General features: G+C 38.6%; 1 protein-coding gene across 2 annotated transcripts; it reads right to left on the bottom strand.

Annotated features, from left to right (window-relative positions):
- Positions 1–1,594: 1,594 nt before the first annotated feature.
- GABPA (GA binding protein transcription factor subunit alpha) lies at positions 1,595–23,506 on the bottom strand. 2 transcript variants are annotated; one of them, XM_051625437.1, is made up of 10 exons: positions 23,374–23,506; positions 19,747–19,847; positions 18,015–18,159; positions 17,056–17,140; positions 14,118–14,363; positions 9,554–9,748; positions 8,694–8,750; positions 7,721–7,861; positions 6,176–6,368; positions 1,595–4,469 (listed from the first exon to the last, which is right to left on the bottom strand). In XM_051625437.1, exons 2-10 carry the CDS (start codon positions 19,821–19,823, stop codon positions 4,241–4,243), a joined length of 1,368 nt encoding a protein of 455 aa, XP_051481397.1. In that variant the 5' UTR covers positions 19,824–19,847; positions 23,374–23,506; the 3' UTR covers positions 1,595–4,240. The 2 variants fall into 2 exon arrangements, with proteins under 2 accessions (XP_051481397.1, XP_051481389.1); XM_051625429.1 differs by lacking the exon at positions 23,374–23,506 and adding an exon at positions 22,756–22,852.
- Between the last annotated feature and the right edge of the window lie 88 nt (positions 23,507–23,594).

Here is a 23,594-nt window from a genome sequence, read left to right as displayed (position 1 = left end):
GTGATGTCACTGGCCTTCCTGCCTTATAAGGCCATACTGTTTCCCCATCTGGATCACGGGTTCATAGATCTCAGAGAAGGCCCCGTTTTGATGCCATAATCATACATACCAGATAAGGAGATACTGCCCCCTCCCCATGATGTCAGGGCCATACTTACCATATAAGGCCATATTGCCCCCCTAATTTTGTTCTTGGGGTCATACATAACAGATAAGGCCATACTGCCCCTACACTATGATGTCATGGAAATACGTACCTTATAAGGCTCTGCTGGCCCCTTATCATAATCTGAGGGCCCATAAATGCCACAGAGGGCCCTGCTGCACCCCCCCCACACACACCCTTTGTGATGTCTTGGCTATACTTACCATATAAGGCCATAATGCTCCACCTTGTGATCACAGGGCCATATATACTCCCTAAGGCTGTACTGCTCCTCTAGTGTGACATCATTGCCATACACGCAGTTTAAGGCCAGAATGCCCCCCCACTGTGACCTTGGGCAATACATACCATAGACAGCTACACTGCACCCCCTTTGTAGAGGTCATGTCCGTGAATACAATAAATACTGTATGATTCCCCATTGTGATCTCAAGGTCACACATACCATATATAGCCATATGGTCCCAGGATTGTGATGTCAGGGATATACATACCATATAACACCTTACTGCCCCCCCACTGTGATGTCTTGGCCCTACATAAAATGTAAGGCTATACTGCCTCCCCCATAGTGCTCTCAGTGCTGTACATACCACAGGTCCCCAGCACTGCAATTTGCAAGCTGTTAGTTTGTAATTCCCTATATTGTTGCAAGAAAAGAATTTCTGAGAATGGGAATCCCAAAACAAACTCTCACTGGCATAAAGATCCTAGTCACAATAAACACAAACGAAAGCTCCTCAGTTAGTAAGATACTGAACATTTATAACCATACTTGAAAAGGTGTCCAACAAATTATTGAAATAAAAATATTTCCAGTCCTTTACACACTGTTGTAGCTGAGCAAAACATAAACATTTTTAAATAAAGGGATCTGGTAGGTTTAAATATGACAAAATATTTCAGTTTTGAATTTGTCAGTCCAGACGGAGGAGTTCAGAGGTATAATATTTCTATTGAGATACGATTTAAAAATAAGGTGTTGACAGTATAATCAGAATTTTATCTTCTTTTTAACAAGGACAGTACTAACTATTGAGGTGGCAGGACACATGACACACGTGGGGCTACTTGCAAGAATGAAACAGTCCAAAGGTCACTGATCAACATAGCCTTTCCTATAAAACACTCCAAAAAGCATAAAACTAATTGTTTTACAGGGCTCCATTTTGTCCCACTGTTGAGTTTCCTTCATTATTTTTAACCAAAGGACTGTTCCAAGACTTATAATTAAGATGTTAGAGAAAGTTGTTACAGTAATGAAGGACACAGTTACAGCTTAAAAGTAGAAACACAGAGCCAAATATTGAGTTAAAAAAGATGCAGCTTCAGAAAATAAGATTGTCTTCTTCCTGTAACATCTTTGAACTATTTGCACTTGAATCTCACTACAAATGGCTTTCTGAAAAATTAAGAAGTCAACAGGCATTAGCTGTATAACATTTTTATTTTACTATATTGACATTTTATGCACAAATATTTTATCAGAGTAAAAATAGAAAATAATTGTTTCATGTAAAATTACCAAAAAACAAAAACCACAAAAGAAATACATAATTATTAGCAGAGTATAAGTGTCTTTATTTATTAAGAGTAAAAAGTATGCAAAAAGCCTTCCATTTTACAAAAAATTGGGAATATTCTTTCTATAGTTTCCTTCTGGCAGCAACTGAACCTTTGACAATATATTCTACATCTTTTATTTTATTGAAGACATCAAGTTAGTCACAGATTTCTCCCTCAATTACAGAGAATGTGACAGTGATTTTCTACTGTTTGAAGGATTCCTTCTTTACTAATTAGAAGACAGTGGAAAAGCGGATGATCCCACAACAAAGAACTCACAGGGCTATCATACCTACTGAAAAGCTGCAAAATAATAGTCGAATGTATTCACAAAGAAAGTGTTTTATCAGAAGTTTCCCCTAGAGGGCTCATCATGTAACAAGAGCGTTCAGGGGGATAAAGCATTGATGCTGCATTTCAATTTTCCTGTTAAGCTTATCCTTCCATAGGCCAGTTTGGTCTAGAAAGATTATGTTTCTCTTCTTATTATACTGTATTTTGACTAAAAAGGCTTCTTCATGACCCTGCTAAATAGAACTAGTGACTTGTATTAGACTTCTGTTTAGCAAGGGAGCACTGCTACACGTAGCTGCTGCCACCCAACTATCAGCTTCATCTTATTTTTAGTAAGCAAACCTGCATCTATTTGTGCAAATCACCTCAAACACTCGCTGACTGGTTTATTACTACTGTAACAGTAATAAATGGATTCATGGCTGACCTCTCGTGACAGACACACTCATGTGTTTTGCACAGGGCTTAAGAGTTTTCAAAATCAAAATAAAACCAGCATGCTTAGCTTTAAGAGCTCAAGAACAGAAACTGAAAGAATCTTGCAAAAAAGAAATTATAATCATGCTGCTGATTAAAAAGTAGGCTGTAACTACATGCAAGATTTCTAGTTAAGCAAAACCTATCTGCTGATGAACCTACAAACAAAAAGCTTTGTTCTCAATGCATCTTTACAACAAACATGTCTTCCATGTTCTTTGCCCTCTGCCCACAAGTAGGACCATTCCTTTTTAGATCTAGAGGAACAGTCCAGAGCTCTCACTGCTCAGTATAAACACAATCTATGTTAAGAACCTCACTGTACAAGAACTTTTGATTTAAGGTTTAAGAGTAGCTTGATCCCGCACAGAATTAAAGGTTTTCCCTTATCCATTTGCATTTTAATTGCCAAGTAGTACCAGAGGGGGTTTCTCTTATACGAAGTTGAGAAATATGCATGGTATTATGATATTTATACTGGCAATAACATGTAGGGGCAAAAGCAAAACCACAAAAATTTCAGCCATCAAAAGAAATAGTCTAACAGACATCAGTACAGAAATTCAAAAGTTGCAGCCTACTTTTTACTGAAGTACTCTCCATAGCTCTGAATTTAGGATATATTCAAATTATTTCTATTCAACATCCAGACTTTAAATTTCATCCAGATCTGGAGCATGCATTTGTCTTATAAAGCTTCAAAAACATCACTTGAAGTTCAGAAAAAAGTTAATTTTAAATAAGAAATTACTTTGTATTTTAAAATGTCAGACCGTATAATACTTTGGAAATCAAACTTCAGTTATCTGTAACACTATTTTCAGTTTGCATTTTGTTTCTGAACAGGGACTACTGACTGTGATTAACTTAAGTCTTCAATTACTAAGGTTGACAACTGGTGCAGGTACGAGCACCTTGCAGACCAGAGCATTAAAAATCCCCACCAAAACAAACTACTCTTTGGGTGAGGGCTATGTTTTCAAGTTTTCAAATCACCTGATGAGGGGTGGTAGTGGGGAAAGAAGTTTGTCTTCGCTTTTTGCTAAATGGCTAAAGTTAACAATGCCTTTCAAAACAGGTAAGTAGTTGCCCTCATATATGCATATTATCTACATATTACAATGAAATACTAATAATTGGCTTTTCACCTAAGCCAGATCTAAACCTGGATCTCCTTCTTCAGCACTGATCTTCAGTTCGGTTTAGTCTTAGTTTCCTTTGCTTATAATAACAGAAACTATTTTAAGAACCTGATGTTTTGTAACAATGTGTCTTTTGGCTCTGCTTGATTAAATGAGATAATTAACATGTTTAACTTTGAAAGCATCAAATACCATTTGGTAGTTCAGCAGAGAACAAAAGACTGGAAAGGACTGAGTCCAGACAACTGATCAACCTGCTTGCTGTAGGTACTTCGTGTTAAAAGCGCTGCACAAATTCCTTTGCACAGCTGTGGACACGGAGCACTGATCAGTTCAACCTTTCTCACCCATTTCAGATTGCAGACCATAGAGGCCTTGACTCAAAGCTGCAGAAGTTGTGGTGATCCCTTAACTTACACTGAAATATAGGCTGTTAAAAGATCCAAATTGACGCGAGTCTCAGTTCTTTGTAGAAAATCATGCACTACACTGTACTGCCAAGAAACAAAAGCTTCCAATTCTGGTAAGGGTAAGAGCAGCAACAGCTCTGGTTATATAGGAAAGGCCTCAGGCTCCCATTTTCAGGTCCTAGTGCTTAATTATCTTTCTCTGTTTGCAGGGAAGCTGTAGCTAGTGCCACTGCGGTAACTGGCTGTGCAATACCATGGAGCTGCATCTTGGCTAGTTTCTTCTGCTCACATTCTGTGACCAACCGATTCAACTCTGCTGCACTGTATCCAATCAGAGTTTTCAAGTCGCAGACAAATTTGTACACAAACCTCTTGCCTTGCACTTTGCAGATCATGTCTCCATCATAGTAATACCTGTAAAAACACAAAAGAAAAAAAATATGAACATAAACAAAACACAGTTATTATTTTATAAGCCGTAGTAAGTGCCAGTTCAGAAATGAAGGTCTCCAAGCAGTTTAAAAACAACTTGTGGTGGTGCTGGTTTAAGTTTTATATAGTGTTTTGCCTTAACAAGAAAACATTTTCTTCCCCTTCATTATTGTCCTTTGCTTTCTTTACTCGTATCTGCTTTTCTGAAGGAAAAAAGAGTCATGTTGGAAACAGTGTTAAAATTAACATTTTGGTTTCTATGCTACTTAAAGAAGCCATTCTCCTCCACTGTTTTCATAGATGGAAGTAAAACTATAAAAGCATAGTTGGTATTTTTTCTGTTTTGAATAGTTCATATGCTGGAAAAACTAGATCCTTTGTCTTTATTTACAGCTAAAAGTGACTTCTCTTAACTATGAGTACTTTTAACATTGTGTAACAGGAGAGTTACCAAGACTAAGCAGAAATGTAGTAAAGGTTCACGACGCACCATACTCCAGAGACACTGCAAATCTTCACACAAGACAAACAGAAGTCAGAATTTTACAGTTTTGTTGCTGTTCCTGTCTCACTGCAGGCACAGCACTAATAGAATGCATGTTACACTTCTCATTAAGAACACTCAAGTGGCTGGGATATAACTTGGACCTGATGAGCTTAACAAGCTTATGATAAATTTGAAAAACAAACCAAAACCAAGCCAAAATAAACCAAAAAAAACCCAAAACAACTCAGAATTATCACTCCATATTATCACCCAAGTGTAGTACAAACATTACAGATTTCTTGACTGTCTAAAACTCACTTATCTGAGTGACATGCTCATAAAGGAAAGGTGATTCTCATTCACCACCAAAATTAAGTCAATTAGAAGACAAACTTTTGTCTCCTAGCTGCAATGCAAAAGGTGTACAGGAAATTAATTATTTTTCTTCAAGTCTCATTTCATTACTGGATAAAGAGATGCTGATTTTAGATATTTTTACCAAGGTGTATGTAGCAATACAAGCTCCTCTTCCCTTTTCACCTTGTTCTAGTCTTTATACTGCCTGGCCTTCCTACGGCTGGCCAGAAGATCTAGCACATTTCCCAACAATATAATAATTTTCTGTATTAATCAACAATTGACATAATAATTGCAGTACATCAGTAAACAAAACATATTACCAATTTTGTTTTAATGAAACTTCAGCTTGACAACAGTGTTATCTTGGGAGTAGTGAGAGGCATTAAATATCCCTTCAGACATTCAAGTGCTAGAAAACATGTCAATATTGATGCAGCTGCCAAAATGGCAACACTTGGAGGAATGTGATTTCTGTAATTCTGTGACTAAAATATAAATGCAAAACTTCTCTAATAGTGATTTATGCAAATTACTGTGCAGACATCTGTTTAATATCTCAGTGATAAGAACATTATTCTAAAGTTCCTCAGCTGCCTTTGAGATCTTCTGCAGAGTTTGTTGACAAAACCCTAAAAACCATCATCATTTACATAATTTTGATATTCCAGAAAGTTTTCACATATACTTTCAAAACACAAACACACAGATTCACAAAAACAGGTTGGAAACATGGGAATGGTTTTGTAACAATACAGGCTGGGGAGCAGCTCTACTGGAAAGGTCCTGCTTTTAGCAGAAGGCTGGATCATATCTGAACACTTCCTGATGTGTCTTGTCTTACCTCAAAGCTCGACTAAGCTTCTCATAGTTCATTGTGGGCTTGTTCTTGCGCTGTCCCCATTTTTGCGCAACCAGTTCAGGTTGGTTCAGTTTGAACTCTCCTTCATCACCAACCCAAGAAATACAGTCCCGAGCATCTTTGTCAGTGAGAAGTTCTAATAAAAACTGCCACAACTGGATCTGGCCATTGTTTCCTGTTGAAATAGGAATAACAGGATCGATTTCAATTAACATTTTCAGTCAACACATTAAAGCAGACCAACACGGGATATATGATGGAAGGAAAACTTGCACTCAATTTATTTTAAGTATTTTTTGTAAACACTTTCCAGCAAAGTCATCAGTATTATTCGATTTAAAAAGAAACGATGAACAAAGGAAAACAAAACAAAACAAATAAATAAATCACTGTTTCTCATAAATCTGTCCCTTAGAACTTAAGAAAAAAAAAATCTTAATACTACAGATAGTTACTTAGACACACACCTATCCCTGAAATACAACAAATTTAGCAAGAGCTGCTTCTTCCTTTTCAAGCATATATGCATGTATTTTTATACATCCACCAGTTGTTGCTTGCTCAAAAAATAGCTTAGTTTCCAATTTTCAACATGAAATATTAGAAATACAAAAAAAAGAAATAAAAATATCTCAAACCAGCTTCTATCAATATAACATCTTTCATGTTCAGTCATCAAGATTTCTTTTTAACTCAAGTATCTGCAGTTAAATTTCTAAATTCTCAATGAGATACAGATAGCAGACCTAATGGCTACAGGGACAAACACAGAGTATTCCTCATTGATCTCAGCTGAAAAAACCCTGGCCTAAGAATCCTGAATGACATCTAATAGGCTTTCATGGAGAGTCTAAAAATAAATAAAAATTGAAGGGACAGGAAAGGATTTAATAGAAAAACTCACAACAGCAGAGAGAACCAAAGCAAAAGTTACAGCAAGAAAAAACATAAGAAATTAAGATGAGTTATTAACAATCAAAGAGTATGTGCCAGTAACAGTAATTCTAAAAATGCAGAATTAGTGTGCAGTTTTCCAGAAACTGCAATCATTTAACAACATAGGAATCTGAAACTTGCTAAATGTGTAAGTCACCAAACAGGAGGGGAAGAGAAGTCGACCAAGCAGAGCAAGTAGTGGCTAGTCTAGGATTCTACAGTAGACACTTTATTTTCTCCCCTTTCTGCAAACCTAGATCGGAAAAAAGTGTAAAGCTTGAACAAATGCTGTGCAGTCATTTGCGAGGACAGACTGTGAAGCAATAGGAAAAGAAACAATTTTATATATTGCATTTACTGCAGGGCTTAAAAGCTGTGACACCATGTGAACATAGTGCCTGTGTGAGCTAACCAATCTGCTAGGTCTGCATGTGCTCCTGATGTATTCTGTAGATAACAGTCCCCTGCATACCACATGGGCTTCTACAAACCTCACATCTAGAGTGACAAAGATGTTTTCTACAAAACTGTAATTCAAATGAATGAGTAGGTGTTTAGTGCATTTGCATTTACAAACAACGTAGACAATACCTGTTCTGTTCCCAGGGGAACTTCTATCTTCCCCAGAGATCCTTGGAGCTCTCTGTACTTTAGCTGCCTTTGCACTGGTGTTTATTACTTTAATGGTGGTTGGGGTAGCAGGCTGTACAGATGCTGGAATAATCTGCACAGCTGTAAAGTAGAGAACATTGCAGAACATCAATTATAAATTGCTGGCACAGAAATAAGCATTTATTATTTATTACCTGCATTATCACAGAATCCAGGAACTAGTTTTTTCCTTGACTTAAAGGACAGGCTGTTTAAGTCACAATACCAAGAATAATTTAAAGACTTTAGTTCTTACAGTAGAAAATGTGGTTTTAGACTGGCAGCAGGTGCCACATTATAGATAAAAGCCTGCCCCACTCTCAGTGGCTTTAGGTAGAGACAAACTGAGGATGCAGTGCAGAGTTTATCTATTTAACATATAAGCTGCTTACAAGTCTTTTGAAAATTGAATAATTGTAATAGTTGATGACACTACTTCAACTGGAAGAATGAGTTTCAAGTAACTGGACAGTTACTTTAATGTCTTTTTTCTAGTATTGTTTTTTTAACACAGCCTCTCTTTCACAGTCCCTTTAAATTTATGGCAATGCTTTCTTTTGAAATCATAACATTTTAGTATATCCATCCCTTAATGCAATATATAACCTAAAAAAACCAAACCAACTCAAGACCTCAAATATGTATCCTTATTTCAAGAGACTGCAACACATATCATCGAAAATAAAAATTAGAAACTTTCATTGTTCAGGTCACACATTACCTTTCAGACAATAACAAAATATCAAGAAGCGCAATATTTTTCTTTGAAGTTCAAAATATGCCTTCCTTCCTTCATCAAAGAAAACTACTCTCCTGACTTACTTTCTAAATGCTGCACTATTACAGTGCAGCCTGCTGAAGCAAAGCCCAGTGCTAAACCTGCAAACAGTTAACAGCAGGCAGAAATACTTACGCTGATCAATAGTAACAGTTGCTATCTCTCCAGAGTGTTCTTGGCTAGCCAAGACATCTGCAAAATAGGAAAAAAAATAAAATGTTTTTATTTAGCCCACAAATTTCAAGTCACCAAAAGATCAAAAACTTTCATGTTTCATAGAGGAAAAAAGTAAAAAATTTGGTATTAGTTTGCAAGAGATATGTGCAGCTCATGGTCTTATGAGTAGAGATACTTAACATCTGTCACTCAATTTTTAGAAAAAAGGATGTAACAAGTAAATTTCAAGGTATCTTACACATTCTCCATCTCCTACAACCTTCAGTTATATCACATAATTGAAAATGGAAATAGTTTTTAGCCTGCCAAGTTACATCCAAGCACGGTAAACCTGAAATGCACGTAGACGTGATTGTATTACGCACATACAATGCATCACTTATTGGTTGTGTTGTGTACAATCTCAGGATTCCACTGCCTGTGCTTATTAATCTTCACTTCTATATGACACAGAGATGTACATTAAATAACTTGCAACCAATACTTAATTATAAAACTGTCAAATTCAGGAGATCCATAAACTAAAAATCTTTATTAAAACAAAAGAGGAATAATCAGTCACTACGTTCTTCCTATTAGTGTTGAAGTCAGATGAAAGGCAGGCAAACAGTGCTTAGTATGCAGACATTTATCATAACAGCAGACAACCTCTCTTCCCTTGTACTGATGCCCTCATTTTTACTGCCAATATTAAACAGAGGAAAAACAACTGCTTGCAATTAGTTTCATCTTTAAAGAAAGGAAAAAAAAAAAAAAAAGGAAAAAGAGAAGAGAGAAAAGGAAAAAAGCAAAATCAGATACAGAAAAATATTCCATACACTTGCGAAGAAGCTCCAAATGGCTCCAGAGGATTTCTCCCCGTGGGACACGCTGGAAAAAGTCTTCTTGACTGAGGCTGCAGAGCTCCCTCCCAGGAATGCTGAGTGCATTGAGGTCAATGTCAGTCATGCTGAACTCCTTAATCACCCACACCACCCAGTGCAGGACCTGGTCTGTCGACCACTGCACTGGGTCTGGGAAAAGAGAGACAAAGCTGCAGTTCATCCCATTGTATATGATAAGGTTCCTCCTCACCAAGATAACAAGCTAGACCTTACTGTAACTGACAAGAATGAAACAAATGGCTACTGATCCATAGCAGTCAAATAAGCATAACCTAGAGTTCATTTTTTTGTGTGACCTTTTCTGAAGGCCTTAAAATAACAAAAAACCGCAATCACCCAACTTTATTTAGAGGATTTTTGCAAACTATTTGTTTTTTAAAAAGAGCCTGCTTCTAGGCCTATCAGTGCTGCTATTCAGTTGAAGTCCAATGATGGCATGTTCTCAATTATGTAACAACTTCCATAGAAGAAGATATGTAAATGCAGTTACCATGACCAAACCTGACTGGATGGGCTCCTCTTAAAACGTTGATGGAGTGGTGAGGCTTGGTGGGGAGATGGAAAGGGCAAAGAAGGGATTTTCTTTAGCAAAAGCTTTTACATCAAAACTACACTTGACATTTCTCAAACACAGAAAAGAATTATTTTTCTTTTCTACAGGTCTTTAGTTTCAAAAAAGAGTACTCCCTCTCAGACCAAGATGCTCCTCGAATATGTTGATCAGCATGTGATTATGATGAAATGTTACATTCTAAATTTATTCACATTATCCCAGTTTCTTAACTATTTAAAATCACCGTTGCACTGGGTTTGGCTGGAATGGAGCTAATTTTCTTTATAGCAGCCCTATGGTCTTGCGTTTTAGGTTGGTGATCAAAATGCTGTTGGTAACATCCTGATGTTTTAGCTCCTGCTCAGCAGTAGTTTGCTTGCATAAGCAAAATATTTTTTAAGAGAGCAATGGGCTTGGGTTGGCTTCAACCCATGCCCTTTCTGGCAACTGGGGACTCCCAAATTCATGATGATGAGCATATTTTATAGACACTGGTAATGAGAATCACAGTGGTGCTGTGATCCAACAGTCGCCGGCTTTTTTTTAAGCGTAACTTATCTTTGTATTGTGCTTTTAATATGGTTTGTTTTGTTCTGCTAAATCAGAAATCCTATGTAACATCACCCAGCTTCAGGTAAATTTGATACTAAACATTACACCCGCCAAGCACAGAATATCTAAAAGAACCTGGTCAGAGTACTGGGCTCTGACACAAGGCCTCCTCTGTTCCTCACTCAGCCACCCCAATGAGTAGTAGGCTGGGGGTGCACAAGTAACTGGGAGGGGACACAACCATGACAGCTGACCCCAACTAACAAAAGAAATATTCCATACCATACATTATCATAAGCAATAAAACTCTGAGGCAGTTTTTCCAAAGTAGCCCTTGGATGAAGACTAGCTGGTCATCAGTTTGCTGGAGGTGATGGCTTTTGCATCAGTTTTTCTTTCCCTCTCCACTTCTTTCTCTCTTTTGTTCCCCTTCATCTATTTAATTATCTTTATACTGACCCATTATTTATTTTTTAAAACTCACTCTCATCCTTTTGATTCTTTTCCCCATGCACTTGAAGGGAAAGTGAGCAAATGACTACATGGAGGCTCACCTGTCAGCTGGGGTCAACCCACCACTTGGGCTGGCTAATAAACAGGCACTATGTATATATAGATAAGAATATAAACAGTAATACACCACATCTAGAAAGACCATATTAAATAAACCAATAAACCAAGAGTTTATACAACAGGACCAAATGCATGTCTGTATCTAATCAAACAAGCCATAGCCATTTTGGGATGCACACATGCACATCACTAAATGCCAGTGCCAAACACACAGAAGTATTGACAACTCAGACAGCAGAGAGTATCTATTACCATAAATAAAGAGTAATACATAATCAACTCAAGATATGTGCAATAGATGATTTGCTGACTCAAGACATTTTGACATAAAAGTATACTGTTTCAAGCAGCATTACTATTAACAAGCTAGAAAGAGGATGGGTAAATCTAAGTATCATATTCAAAAGTTTAACACTGTATGCAATACATTAAAACATGTCAGTGAGCAAAAACTAGAAATGGAGACCAAAGCAGGGATATTTATTTCACTGTCTCACAGGCAAAAAACAGGAGTAGAACAATAATGTATTTTTAAATTATGACACCTAGATACAGATGACACCTTGACAATTTTCTATTTTAAGAATTTAAAAAACCAAAAGCTTTCTAAGTCTATAAACATCATTTAGGAGCCACAGATTCCATTCTGCTTATTAAAGCATAGTGAAATTGCATTATTTTTCATTGATGCTACCGAAAAACCATGCAATGTAATCTTTCAGGAAAAGCCACATCAAAAGGGTTTTTGCCTTCAAAATGTTATCAGCAGTGATTTTTCATGAAAATTTTGCTAATTTGTTCTCATTGACAGAACATAATCTGCAAGGTAACATGAATCATTGCTTTCTCTAACCAGTTTCATGGTTTCCAAGCTTTCTGCTGCTCCATTTTCTGCCTTTATTTCTCATACCAATTAATATTTTTCTTCTTCCTAAGGACCTTTATAATGGTACCTTTTTTTTTTTTTCATTTATTCTATTAGCAGAAATACCTTTAACAGGTAAGAATTTGAAATCTCTAGTAAAACACACAAAATGTAACACAAAGGAAAAGCCACAATACTTGAAAAACCTGCTAAAAGCTATTTTTCTGTTTGCAACAAAACAGAGAAGGCTGTAAGGACATAAGGATGAAGATACTGAACCACTACCTTTCTGGAAGATTATTAATTGCTGACTGGACCTGACTTTCAATATCAACACATGCTTTCTTTTGAAAAGATTCAACGAATCATTTCAGATTAGTAATTTGATCTGCCCTAGTTGTGTGAGGTTTTTTGGTCCTGCTCTGGCAGAAGTGTTGGACTCGATGATCTTTGGAGGTCCCTTCCAACCCCTAATATTCTGTGATTCTGTAATTTCAGAAAACTTCACAGAATTAAACCTCACAAATCTTTGATGGAAACTGCCCTCTTTTTCTGTTTTTTAAGATGCATATTTATAAACACTGCAGGGGGGGAAGACTTTTTTAGGGAACTACACAAAAACCTTAAGAACATTCCTTATCCTCAGAAATTTCCAGCTGTATCATAACGTAGAACTTTGTTGTGCCTTATTTCAAACCAAGATCCTTCGATGTCAAGCCAGGTAACATTTAAAATGGAAGGAAGGTAATTTTGCACATATTTCTCATAACAAGAGGACAGCATTATTCTTAGTACAGACATCTCTGCCATATTGAACTAGTGTGATTTTCCTGAAAAACCTGCATTCCCACAACAACTGAAGACATTAAACTTTTAAAGTCACAGTTATGGGTTACAGGACTTTCTTAAGCAACCATATTATTAAAGTTTATTAAAAACACTATCCGACATAACAATATGGTGTTAAGTAATTTTCTTCCCATATTAATGGGAGCGCGTGCTGAAAAATATCAATCTGCTCCCAGTAACACCTCACATTTTTTCCAACATTCTGTGTCAAATCCCTGATTATCAACAGACATAGTGAGATGAAAGCTATTTTGGAAGTGCTTGCCAATGAAAATAACAAAAAAGGCATGAAAAAGTCATTACTTTTTAGTTATAAAAAATTTGTTCAAAATATCAGCAAGCTACATGTCCTGCAAAGACCAGTGAGTTCACTGGAACGTTTAAACACTTCCAAATATATTGCAGCTTTGCAAGTCCTCTTAGGTAGTACAGCTTTATGTGCTGAATATGCCTTGACAGTACATTTCTGCAAGTCACAATAGCAGCTCAGCTGAATAATCTCCTGAACATGATGTAGGTCTAAAAACCACAGTTTCAGCTCAAACCTGAGCAGACATTCAGAGGTGTTTTTTTCTAATATAACAATAATTTAGCAGCTTGCCAAGTATTAACATTAATTTAAAGGAGATTATCTACCAGAATACTCATATGAATTCCAAATCATCTTTTTCCACTGTGTTGCAGCTGAGTATGGCGTTCCATGCAAAGCCTGGTTTTACAGCATACTCAGCATATCTTTAGAGGCAACCCCCACCAAGTGCATTCAGATAAACACGAAAAGGAGCCTTCTCGCTAACATTCATGTTTTTAGAGGAGGTGAGGAAGAAGAAAATGGCTTTCTAAAAACTGCAATGACAAAAACATTATGGAGCAAAAAGTATTCTCTCTCTCTTTAGCCTTCTCTTATGCAGGCATTTGGAATGTACTTACACATACCTTAAGAAGCCTTCTCCAAGGCACTGGAGCACTTAAATTATATAACCAAAAGTAACTGTAATTTATCATAATTGTGAAAAATAGTGAAAATACCAATCCCTCAAGCTAAAGAACTCAGCCCCCACATGCACACACGTGCGCGCACACACACAAGAGTTACGTATTATTACCGTAGGGTATTCCAAGGCGCTCCTGCTCCTTTCGGTAGCCTTCCAGTGCTGCAGCCCATCGTGTCACTTGTTCAGAGGTTTCATCTGAAATTGTTGCAATATGTTTTGTTCCATCCAAGGTTATCACTTGAGCTTCCTCAACAAGGTGAGCTTCAGTCTCTGCATGATGAGCATCCGGATCAATCACTACCTCCACAGTCTCCACAGGCTTCACAATTTCAAGGATGTTCAACTTGGGCTCTATCCCTATGTATAGAAAGAACAAACAGAAAACTTGGAAGATAGCAATGGAAATATAACTGAAAAATTGTTTTAAAGCTTTCTGATTAATAAGTGTTAGAATACTTAGAAAAGAAACATGACACAAAAGTATAATCAAATTACTGCAAGTGACCTAAATTATAATTACATACTCTGTTACACAGTACATAATTTAGCAAGGCGAATACAAAGCTGTCCCTCTTCCCCCTCCCCCCAGTATTACAGCTTCCTGTTCTATTTAGGTGATCCATTTAACATATTTTGAACAGAATGCTCAGCATGTGGGCATAAAGAACAAGAATTTTGGCTTCCAAGAAATATACAGAACCAAAGAGGAAAAAAAACGCCAACAAATCCAAAAAAACCTGAATGAGCATGCACCTCTTTCCCCCAGCCAAGAGGCATTTCTTTCAGCCTTTACAATCTTTCCCTAATATCACTAGGATCTAAACATGGGAGTTAACACTTTCTTTCAGTATCTTGCAAGAGGCAGTGTGTTCAACAGCAAGTTAAAAGAAAACTAGAAAATCATTCTTGTTTTAGGCTTCATCTGCTATTCATGTCTTGGTTTTACATCTCATTTAAGATATTAGACCATGGAGCTGGAAGATATGTCTGCTGTATCCATTCTGCTGCAGTAAAGAACACATTTACAAACACTACTAATGCTTTGTATCACCACCTTCTCTGTCATCCTCTGAGAAGGTATTTTGCCCAACTGGTGCCTCCAAATTCCTGACACTGTCTAGAACATTTTTCTTATTATAATATGCTAAACAAACAAACAAATTCATTTTTTTGTGACATAGAGTTTCCATTGTAATTACAACTAACAACCACATTTCTTTACGTGGCAGGAAAACCATATACATTTCCATTCTTCAAACAAGAAGAGTTAAGGTAAGGTGGAGTGACAGAACGGTCTTTCTAGCAAAATGAACAAACAGGACTGATCTTTTATCTGCTGTAACTTAAGATATTTTTCTAATAAATGCTATGAAAGAACTATAATGGACTATCAGTCAGCTGGTGTTTATTCCTCTGAATTTACAGATGACTAACGAGAATTTGATAGAACACTTGAACTGACACAACAGCTTTTCTCTTAAGAAATAAGAGAGTCCAATCCATAACCAGGATTAGCATCACTGATTACTGCTAGCTAAATTCTATATATTATACAAGTCGGGCAAAAATTAAAAATAAAGCAAGAATCTTCAGTACTTCATCCATGCAAGAAAAATATGTAGATGGCGTAAGAGGCTGTTTTTTTTCCCATGGCTCAAAAGGACACTGCATTTAGAGTAACAAGTCCATTTCCCTGTTAGTGATCCAAATATGTTCCTTTTTTTGCTCATGCTGTTTGTTTTCTGATATTCTGTCCTGCTATATTTTACTTGCCTTTAGCAGACAGATTTCTTGTAAGTTGTTTAAATGTCAAGTATCACAGGCTGAAAAACAACACTGAGGATTGCTCTGAAGTTAAACAAAAGTACTTAAAGTACTCAGGTACTTCTTTTAAAGGACACAGAGAGAGAGAGAGAGAGAGAGAGACAGAGACAGAGAGACAGAGAGAGAGTGAGAGAGAGAGAGAGAGAGAGAGAGAGAGAGAAAGGGGGGGAAGAGAGGCAAAAAAAAGCAGCTTCCTGTGCTATATGGTCATGCACCTCAGTTTGTCACTGAACAAAAAAAAAAAACCCACAGGAAGAAACAGAAGATAATAGTGAAGACATTTATCATCTGCATCCTTTTGAAAATGAAAGTCTGAGTACTGCATGCTACAAATTACTGAGCATGAATTATAAGGGTATTTCTACTCTTATTTTTGAAACTCAGAAAGAGTTTAACACTCAGTGCCTATAAAGAACGGAGGATTCAATCTAGCACTAGTCACCTGACACTCAGCATCAAATGGAAACTGTCATCTTACTTAATACAAAACAGAAAGGCTTTCTTATGTTTAACCTACACTTCAGCCACAAGGAAACGAAATTTGCTCCCCAAATTTTGCTCATCTGCTTTGCTGACATAAATAAAAACAGCTAATCAAAGATACTCTACTCCAGTAGGAACCTGCTGTCACCATTTCTTCAAAAAAATGGCAACAAACATATGCATCGGTCCCCAGAGCCCAGTATGAACATTGTCTTCAGTGAGTGGTGGCAGTCCTTCCACTCAAGAGGGGGCAAAGGAGAAGAACTGGACAAAAAGCTACAAATTACTGAGGATTCTACAAGGGGAAATCCTCTCATATCTGACAATACAAAAAAAGCTCACTCACCTCACAAAGATTAAACCATCACCTACCTAGATAAAAATCTTTTGCCTGCTTAAGATACTTGGTCAATAAAAGCCTCATAGTGTAACTGTCACAATAAGACCCAGGTGTCTTTTGGCTTGTTTTTCGTGGTTGTGTGCTTTGTTGGGTTTTTTTTACTTACAAATTTATACGAAGTTACTATAAAAGATGTTTCAAATAGCATCAGTCCATGACAGTTATTTTAATTACTATTACTTACAATCACAGTCCACAATGAAAGAGACATTACAAAGCTATGTGACCATTCAGTAATTTTCTCATTTTTTCAGCTAGAAATAGAAGGGGATTAGGGGATTTACTCACAAGGAATCCTACAAAATTAATTTGTCTGTACAACTGACAAACACAACTGCTTACCTTGCCTAGATATTACTTGCACACTGAGTTGGACTGTTCCATCTGTTTTTACTCCTTGATCAAAAAGGCTTCGATCTGGGTCCAGCTTGACAAAAGAAAAAAAAAAAGGAAAGTATGTATTAGTCTCTCAGTTATAAGACATTTATTCCGCTTTGAAATTTAGAAACACTTAGTGTCTGCAGCAAATTTTCTGAGGCATGCAAATAATTTTTTATTTATGTAGACAAATTACATGATAGAAAGAATTTGATCAGAACTTGAAACTTGCCACTCTGTTCTGTTTAATGTAGCTGCACTTACAGGGACATTTTTAAACCTAAAAAAAGCAATGCAAAGCCTGGAAGTAATTTCACTTTGTGAAAAGTATCTATAGTTCCTTTTCTCACTGTTAATACCTTCATAAAAATTCTTGCATGTAAAGCATGTTGCTTCTGCAGAAGCCACAGATGTCTGATTGCAACTACAAATAACACATGCAGCTAAACACAACACACAATAGTCATACTGTCTGACATGTGGTGATGCTTGTAAGCACAGGGAGGGATTTCTCAAGTAATGTTCCCTCTCCCTGCACCTGAAAACTATAAAAATCTTCTCACTTTATTCCGATTCAAAACAAGATCAGACTCATGGAAGTTCAGGCAGCAACAAATGATGTGGGTTACCTCAAGAGAAAACAGTATTGTCGTTGGCCTCATTCAGCTTTCACTTGCAAGTTGGTAATTTTTTGCTTTCTTACCCTCACCCCAGGAGCCCCGAAGTATTTTGATTCTACTCTAGCATTTAACATGTACATATTAAATGGTCCAATGTCAATGAACCTGACATAAAATTAAACTCTTAATTGTAATTAATATACCAAATGAAGCATGGATGCCACAAACAATGAAAGCAATGGACAAAGTATGTAAATTTTGTCTTCATTAAGAAGTTAAATCTTTCATAGCCTTTCACTTTACCTGGATATCTTGTAGGCAAATTTCATGTGCATCCAAGGAACACTGCAGTCTGGGTTCCAGCAACTTCTTAAGATTTCCAATTGGTTCATTGATGTCAATAGCTTGACTCACAAATTCTGCTGTGGTGTAAGTCTGCTCAACAATGCTTAAATACCAAATCAATACAACAAATAATTACCTACATGTTAATGCAGTAGGTACAGGAAAGCTTTTAAAAATAAGCAAACTACATAAAAGGTAATACTGACTCTGAGATCTTAATACCATGCAGAAAAACTCTTCAATTGAGTAGAGCGAATTATTAAATTTGGTCCTACAGTTGAGTAACTCTTCTTTTACCCTTTCACCATTAGAAAGCTACATTAAATACCAAGATTATTTTCTATATTCAGTATGTTAAGTCATTATTAATATATGATACATTTTAACTTGCATGTAGAGAACTTATTCTATTTGTCTTGCCTAGACTGTTTAAAAGACATTCACGTTAACAATAAAAACAGAAACTTAAAGATAGGGAAAAATGGAAAAACATCCACTCCTGAACAGTTACGTCTTCTCACAAGTTAATATAAGCATAAGCTAAATGCACACAAGAGGCAACCAGAAGGAAATAAAGCTGAATGGAGCCCTGAAGGAAACATCAGTTTCATGTCATGGATGTCCTGCACTAAAATTAGGACAGTACTGGCACAGGTATTCAGAAACATCAATGTCACAGGACTTGTGTCTTAACAACAACCTTAGACTGTCAGTTTCTCTACATTTACACAGAAGGAAAACAGAAAGTATACAGGTGTAGTCAGTTTTTAAGTAGTAAAAATATGCAAGGAGCTCAGAATAAGAATAAACTAATAAGTGGTTTTGAATCAGTTCTCTGCAACAGGTTCTTAGAGAGCAAGTCACCCATAAGCCTCAGCTAGTTGTATGCAACATGCCAACTGCCTCTCTCTGCTTTTTGTAGAAGTTAGAAGTGAAGCATTAGGAAGGAAAAAAGCAACAGGTTGAGGTAACTGTCGTTTCAATGGCCCTAACAATAACAGTCAACAGATACAGAACATAATTTTTGCTCTGTCAAAAACAAATGACCCTGTAAAACAGTAAACAGACTGGAGAAATGGAAAGGTTCATCTCACTTAGAGAAGGATACACTGAAGCTGAAAGGTTTGCAACATGTACATGTAGGCATTCTGTTACAGACATGATCTTTAAGGTTCCTTCCAACATAAACCATTTTATGATTCTATGAAAGTAAGGGAAAAGAACTACTAAGAGCACAGCCAGAGAGAGACAAAATGGTTTGGGATTAAAGCAATTGAGACTGAGTAACATGACAGCACTATGCTGATTTCCTACAGTGATTGCAGTCCAACTACAAGAAAAGCACCATTTAACCAGGTAAGAAACAGAAAATCTGAAGAGAACACAAGCAAAACTAGCAACTTCATAACCAGCAAGAAAGCTGAAAAACTGTGGAAACAACAGCAGGATTATCGAGAAAGTACTGAGCCTGTTACTTCTGCCTGTTTCAAGTTACTTCTTCCACCCAGATAGAAAACACTTGTGGGTATTTCATGACCATGACCATCTCTGAAGCATTACACAATATCCTGTAATAAATCTGAATAACCAAATGTAGCATGTGCAGCCACAAATCTGACACCAATTAAAGAAAGCAAATAAATAAATGAATTGTTGACCAAGGACCCCAAAAAGCAAAGAAAGTACATACCTTTCTTCAGTGCATTCCTGTTTCTCAGTTCCATCAATTTCTATTTCTATCAGCTCCTCTGCCTCTCTCTTAGTCATGGCTACAACGTCTTAAGAGCAGAGCTATGAACAGAACAGAATTTTTTTGATAAGTCACAGATCAAGAAAGCTTGATGATGGATTGAGTTCTAACAAATATTTTTTAAAATCAAATACCTGGACTGCTCTTAAAATACAAGAATCCACCTAAAAACAAAGCCAAAAGCTAATACAGATTGCAGTTATCACAAGACAGATCACAATACCCATTCCTCAAACAAATGATCTAGGTGCAAATCCAAGAACATAAAGGGATCTTAGCAGAGCCCAGAGCCTGATTTTCTTGGAGGCATCCAAATTTACTGGATGTTTTTGTTATGGGCCAGCTATAGCTTTTAGGGGCTAGTTGCAAAGAACTTAGGAAAATTCTTTGTAAGTTAGGAGCATTCTGCCATCTAGATTCAGCTCATGCTACCTTCCTAGCAAGGCTGAAAGTTGCTGCTTACAAACTTAAGCAATTAAATGCAAAGCTATTCTGTGACAATATTCTCATCGACACTGCAGGTTTTCATGCCCTACAGAATACTGGAGTCTGTTGGAATATAAGGGGGAAAGAAAGAACTACAGCATTTGGTCTGTAAAGATACAGTTTATATAATACTATCATGTTTCACCAACAATGCCATACACCCTACGTATGAAATACATGCGATAGAGAACAGGGCCAAATGATATTAAAAATTTACAATAAACCCCACTACCAACTCACAGGAAGTGGAGTAGAAAGTAGAAGCACAGAGGAAAAAAAAAACCACAGTAGAAAAAGCAAAACTTGCTAGTATTTAAATATCCACAACAGAAGGGATTAGTAAGGTTTCCATCCTGGAATCATTCTTTCCCAAGGACTACTCTATCCCAAACTCAACTGTTTCAGAATTTATTAAAGGCAAGTTAAGGGAACTTATTAAACTTCAAAACTTCTCAAACGGAATAGTAACCAAATAAGTTGTACAGCTGTTACAGAAAAGGCTTACAGAAATTCAAACTACTCATCTTATTATCTCCTTCAAAAACTATGATGTAAAATCAGTTTTGAAGAGGTCAAGTGCTACATGTGATATCAATCTTTAAGAAGGTACCAGAGCTAGACAGGAAGTAAACAGCACCTCAGTAATATCTCACCACTAGAAGCAAAACTAGAATCTGTTCTGCTTTCAGATCTGGCTCCATAAATATCCCCTAACTGCCAGGGTATGGTTTTTACTCTTGTATATCATCTTCAGGACAAATGAGGAAAAATGAAACAATTCCTGAAGAACGCAGACATGCTTAATTAAGTACCTGAAAGAACTTATACCTGCATAGTTACAGGTTATCTGGTTGACTGTTAAAAGATTTTTTTAAATTAAGTTTTGAGAAGAGTCTCTTACTGAAAACTCCCAAAGAAACTGACACCATAAAAAAAGGGGGGAACTAGTTTCCTGTAATAGCAACAAGACTAAAACCCTAAAACAACAGGAGTAAGTTTTTTGGTTCTTTGGGTGGTTTTTTTTTTTTCTGAGGGAGTTTACCAGTAAGGTCACGAAAGGGGTTAAGCTAAGATTTCTCTTCTTTGACATATTCATAAGTTATTTATGGAGAAAACTGTGCAGACCTGCAGAAAGAACTCACAAGCTTAAATGATTTCTGGCAGAAAATACCCAATATTGGTAAATGCAAAGTGATGCAAAACGAGTAAACAATTTCAACAGCAGACTAACTGTATAGAATTAGGTAAGACACACTGAAGTCCTTATGGATTGGACTCCAAATTGGCAGCTGGACTAGTAACTGTTCACTGACTCTTCAAAGGTGGTTTGTGGTGGCATCTTGCAGGCTCTACTGCATTTCTGGTTAGGCTCGGGGGGTAGGAGAGGGGAGCAAAGGCATAGAAAGTAATTATGGAAAGAGGAAGAAATTTGGTTCCACTGAGCATAGATACAAGAAAGGGAGATGACGTGTGGAAAGAATGACATGAGAACATGTAAAGTCATTGGCAGTTCAGAGAAATCTAATCGGGAAAATTATTCAATTTTACATTAAGGCTAGCAAAATTTGTTGCTACAAGATAATGCCAAGACTGAAAGCGTACATCGGTTCAGATAGACGGGACTGAGCTTCCTGCGCCTTCCCCTGAAGACTGCTGACAAACAAGAGAACATAAACTGGCCTGTTTTGCTATGAAGGTCAGTATGGTAGGAATCCCACAACAGCAGTGTCTGTTTGGAGGAACAGAAAAACCTGCCCTTGATTTGTGGAAGTTAGAGCTTACTGATTTCTGTTCGGTTTTATTTTTCTTTCAACCTGAAAAGCCCTAAGACTTAGCTGTTATCCAGGAAGGAATCTGACCATAATGCCCAACACAGACCTCCACTAATGGAAGAGGAGACACCTCGTAACAGAGCCTGTTTTTCCCTGCATAACAGCCCAGTGCTACACTAGTATCTTTTGCAGTTTGGCACTTGCAGTCAGGGGAGAAACCCCAGTCTTCTGTTGAGATCTAGCTTTTCTTTCTCCTGAAACACAAGGAATTAAGCAAGTAACAAGCCCATCATGACAGGGGCACCAACTCTACATTAGTAGTACTAGAATCAGCATTTGTGATCCTACCAGGGAGTTGTGAAGCAGGGGCAACTAGTGGACCCATGCACATTATCAAGTGATACTGAAAGCCTGGTCACTGGAGATATCTGTGCTCCCAAGATGCTGAGCTGTTTGTGGAACACTTGGTACTACCCATCTCTCTACGCATTCAAATGGGTAAATACCAATGCAAACCGGTCAACCTATCCTTTACAGATCAGCTTTTCCAAGTTATCAGCCAGCTGGGATTTAAGACAAAGACCGTGGGCCACTGAAGGGCACACACATGCCGGATTTCAAATCTTTTCTTCCTCATCGACAGTCAGAAGTTCTAAACGCAAACTAGGAGAAGCAGTTGTGCAGCACGTACCTGGCCGAACACCAAAAGGCAAACAAAGATGCCAAAAACCCTCTTACGTTTTCACCCCAAACAGGTTTTTACAAGCGCAGGTAAGTTCTGACGCTCCGGGAAGGCCTCACGGAGCTGGGTCCGGGCCGCCTGGTTCTGCCGCGGCCGCGGGACCCGCGGCGGGAGGACTCGCCTCCCCGCCCGCCCGCCCCGCCGCGCTGCCCGCGGGCCCTTCCCTGCGCCCCGCTGCAGCCGCCGGCTCCATCTCCCGCTCTCGGGGCGGCCGGCGGGCGGCGCCCTGACCCGGAGGCGCCGAGACCCCCGAGGACCGGGCAGCCCGGCCCGATCCCTCGGCCGCGGGGCCGCCGCCGCCACAGGCTCTCCCGCGGGCGGGCAGGAGCTGCCGCAGCCAGGCCGGGCAAGGCCGCCTCCTCCCCGCAGGCTCCGGTTCTCCCCCCGCCACCCCGCCCGCCTCCCCCCCCCTCCTCCCCTCCTCTCCGCGGCGCCTCGTCGAGCCCGGCGCCTGTTTGAACCCGAAACGGAAATGAGGCTCGCGGCGCCGGGGAGAAACGGAAACAAAACACGGGCCGGGCCGGCAGGCCGCGCCGCGCTCGCTCGCTCGCTCGCTCGCTCGCTCACCCGCCGCCGCCGTCCGCCGCCCCGGCCCCGCGTGGCGCGGCCGCACGACACCTCCCGCCGCCGCGGCCCCGCAGCCCCGGCGCGTGCCGCCGCCGCCCCGAGGAGGCCGTCGCGCGCTCGGGATTGGGCAGCGCGGCCCGGCGCGGGCGCGGGCGGGAGGGCGCGCGACACCGCCACCCCCCGCGCGGCGGCGGGAACTACAGCTCCCAGCAGCCCCCGCG

The sequence above is a fragment of the Apus apus genome, chromosome 1 (assembly GCF_020740795.1).
Source record: "Apus apus isolate bApuApu2 chromosome 1, bApuApu2.pri.cur, whole genome shotgun sequence".
NCBI classification, from domain to species: Eukaryota; Metazoa; Chordata; class Aves; order Apodiformes; family Apodidae; genus Apus; species Apus apus.
The sequence above is the reverse complement of the archived record's forward strand: the minus strand, read 5'-3'. Positions and strand labels throughout refer to the sequence as shown.

What these genes read in the sequence shown, in the direction of transcription:
- GABPA (XM_051625437.1), bottom strand. Translation starts at nt 19,823, where the DNA reads ATGACTAAGAGAGAGGCAGAGGAGCTGATAGAAATAGAAATTGATGGA. An exon ending in TTTGGAGCTTCTTCGCAAGT is followed by an intron (nt 8,751 to 9,553) that starts GTATGGAATATT and finishes CCTATTTTGCAG; the next exon opens with ATGTCTTGGCTAGCCAAGAA. An exon ending in AACTGTTACTATTGATCAGC is followed by an intron (nt 7,862 to 8,693) that starts GTAAGTATTTCT and finishes TCTACTTTACAG; the next exon opens with CTGTGCAGATTATTCCAGCA.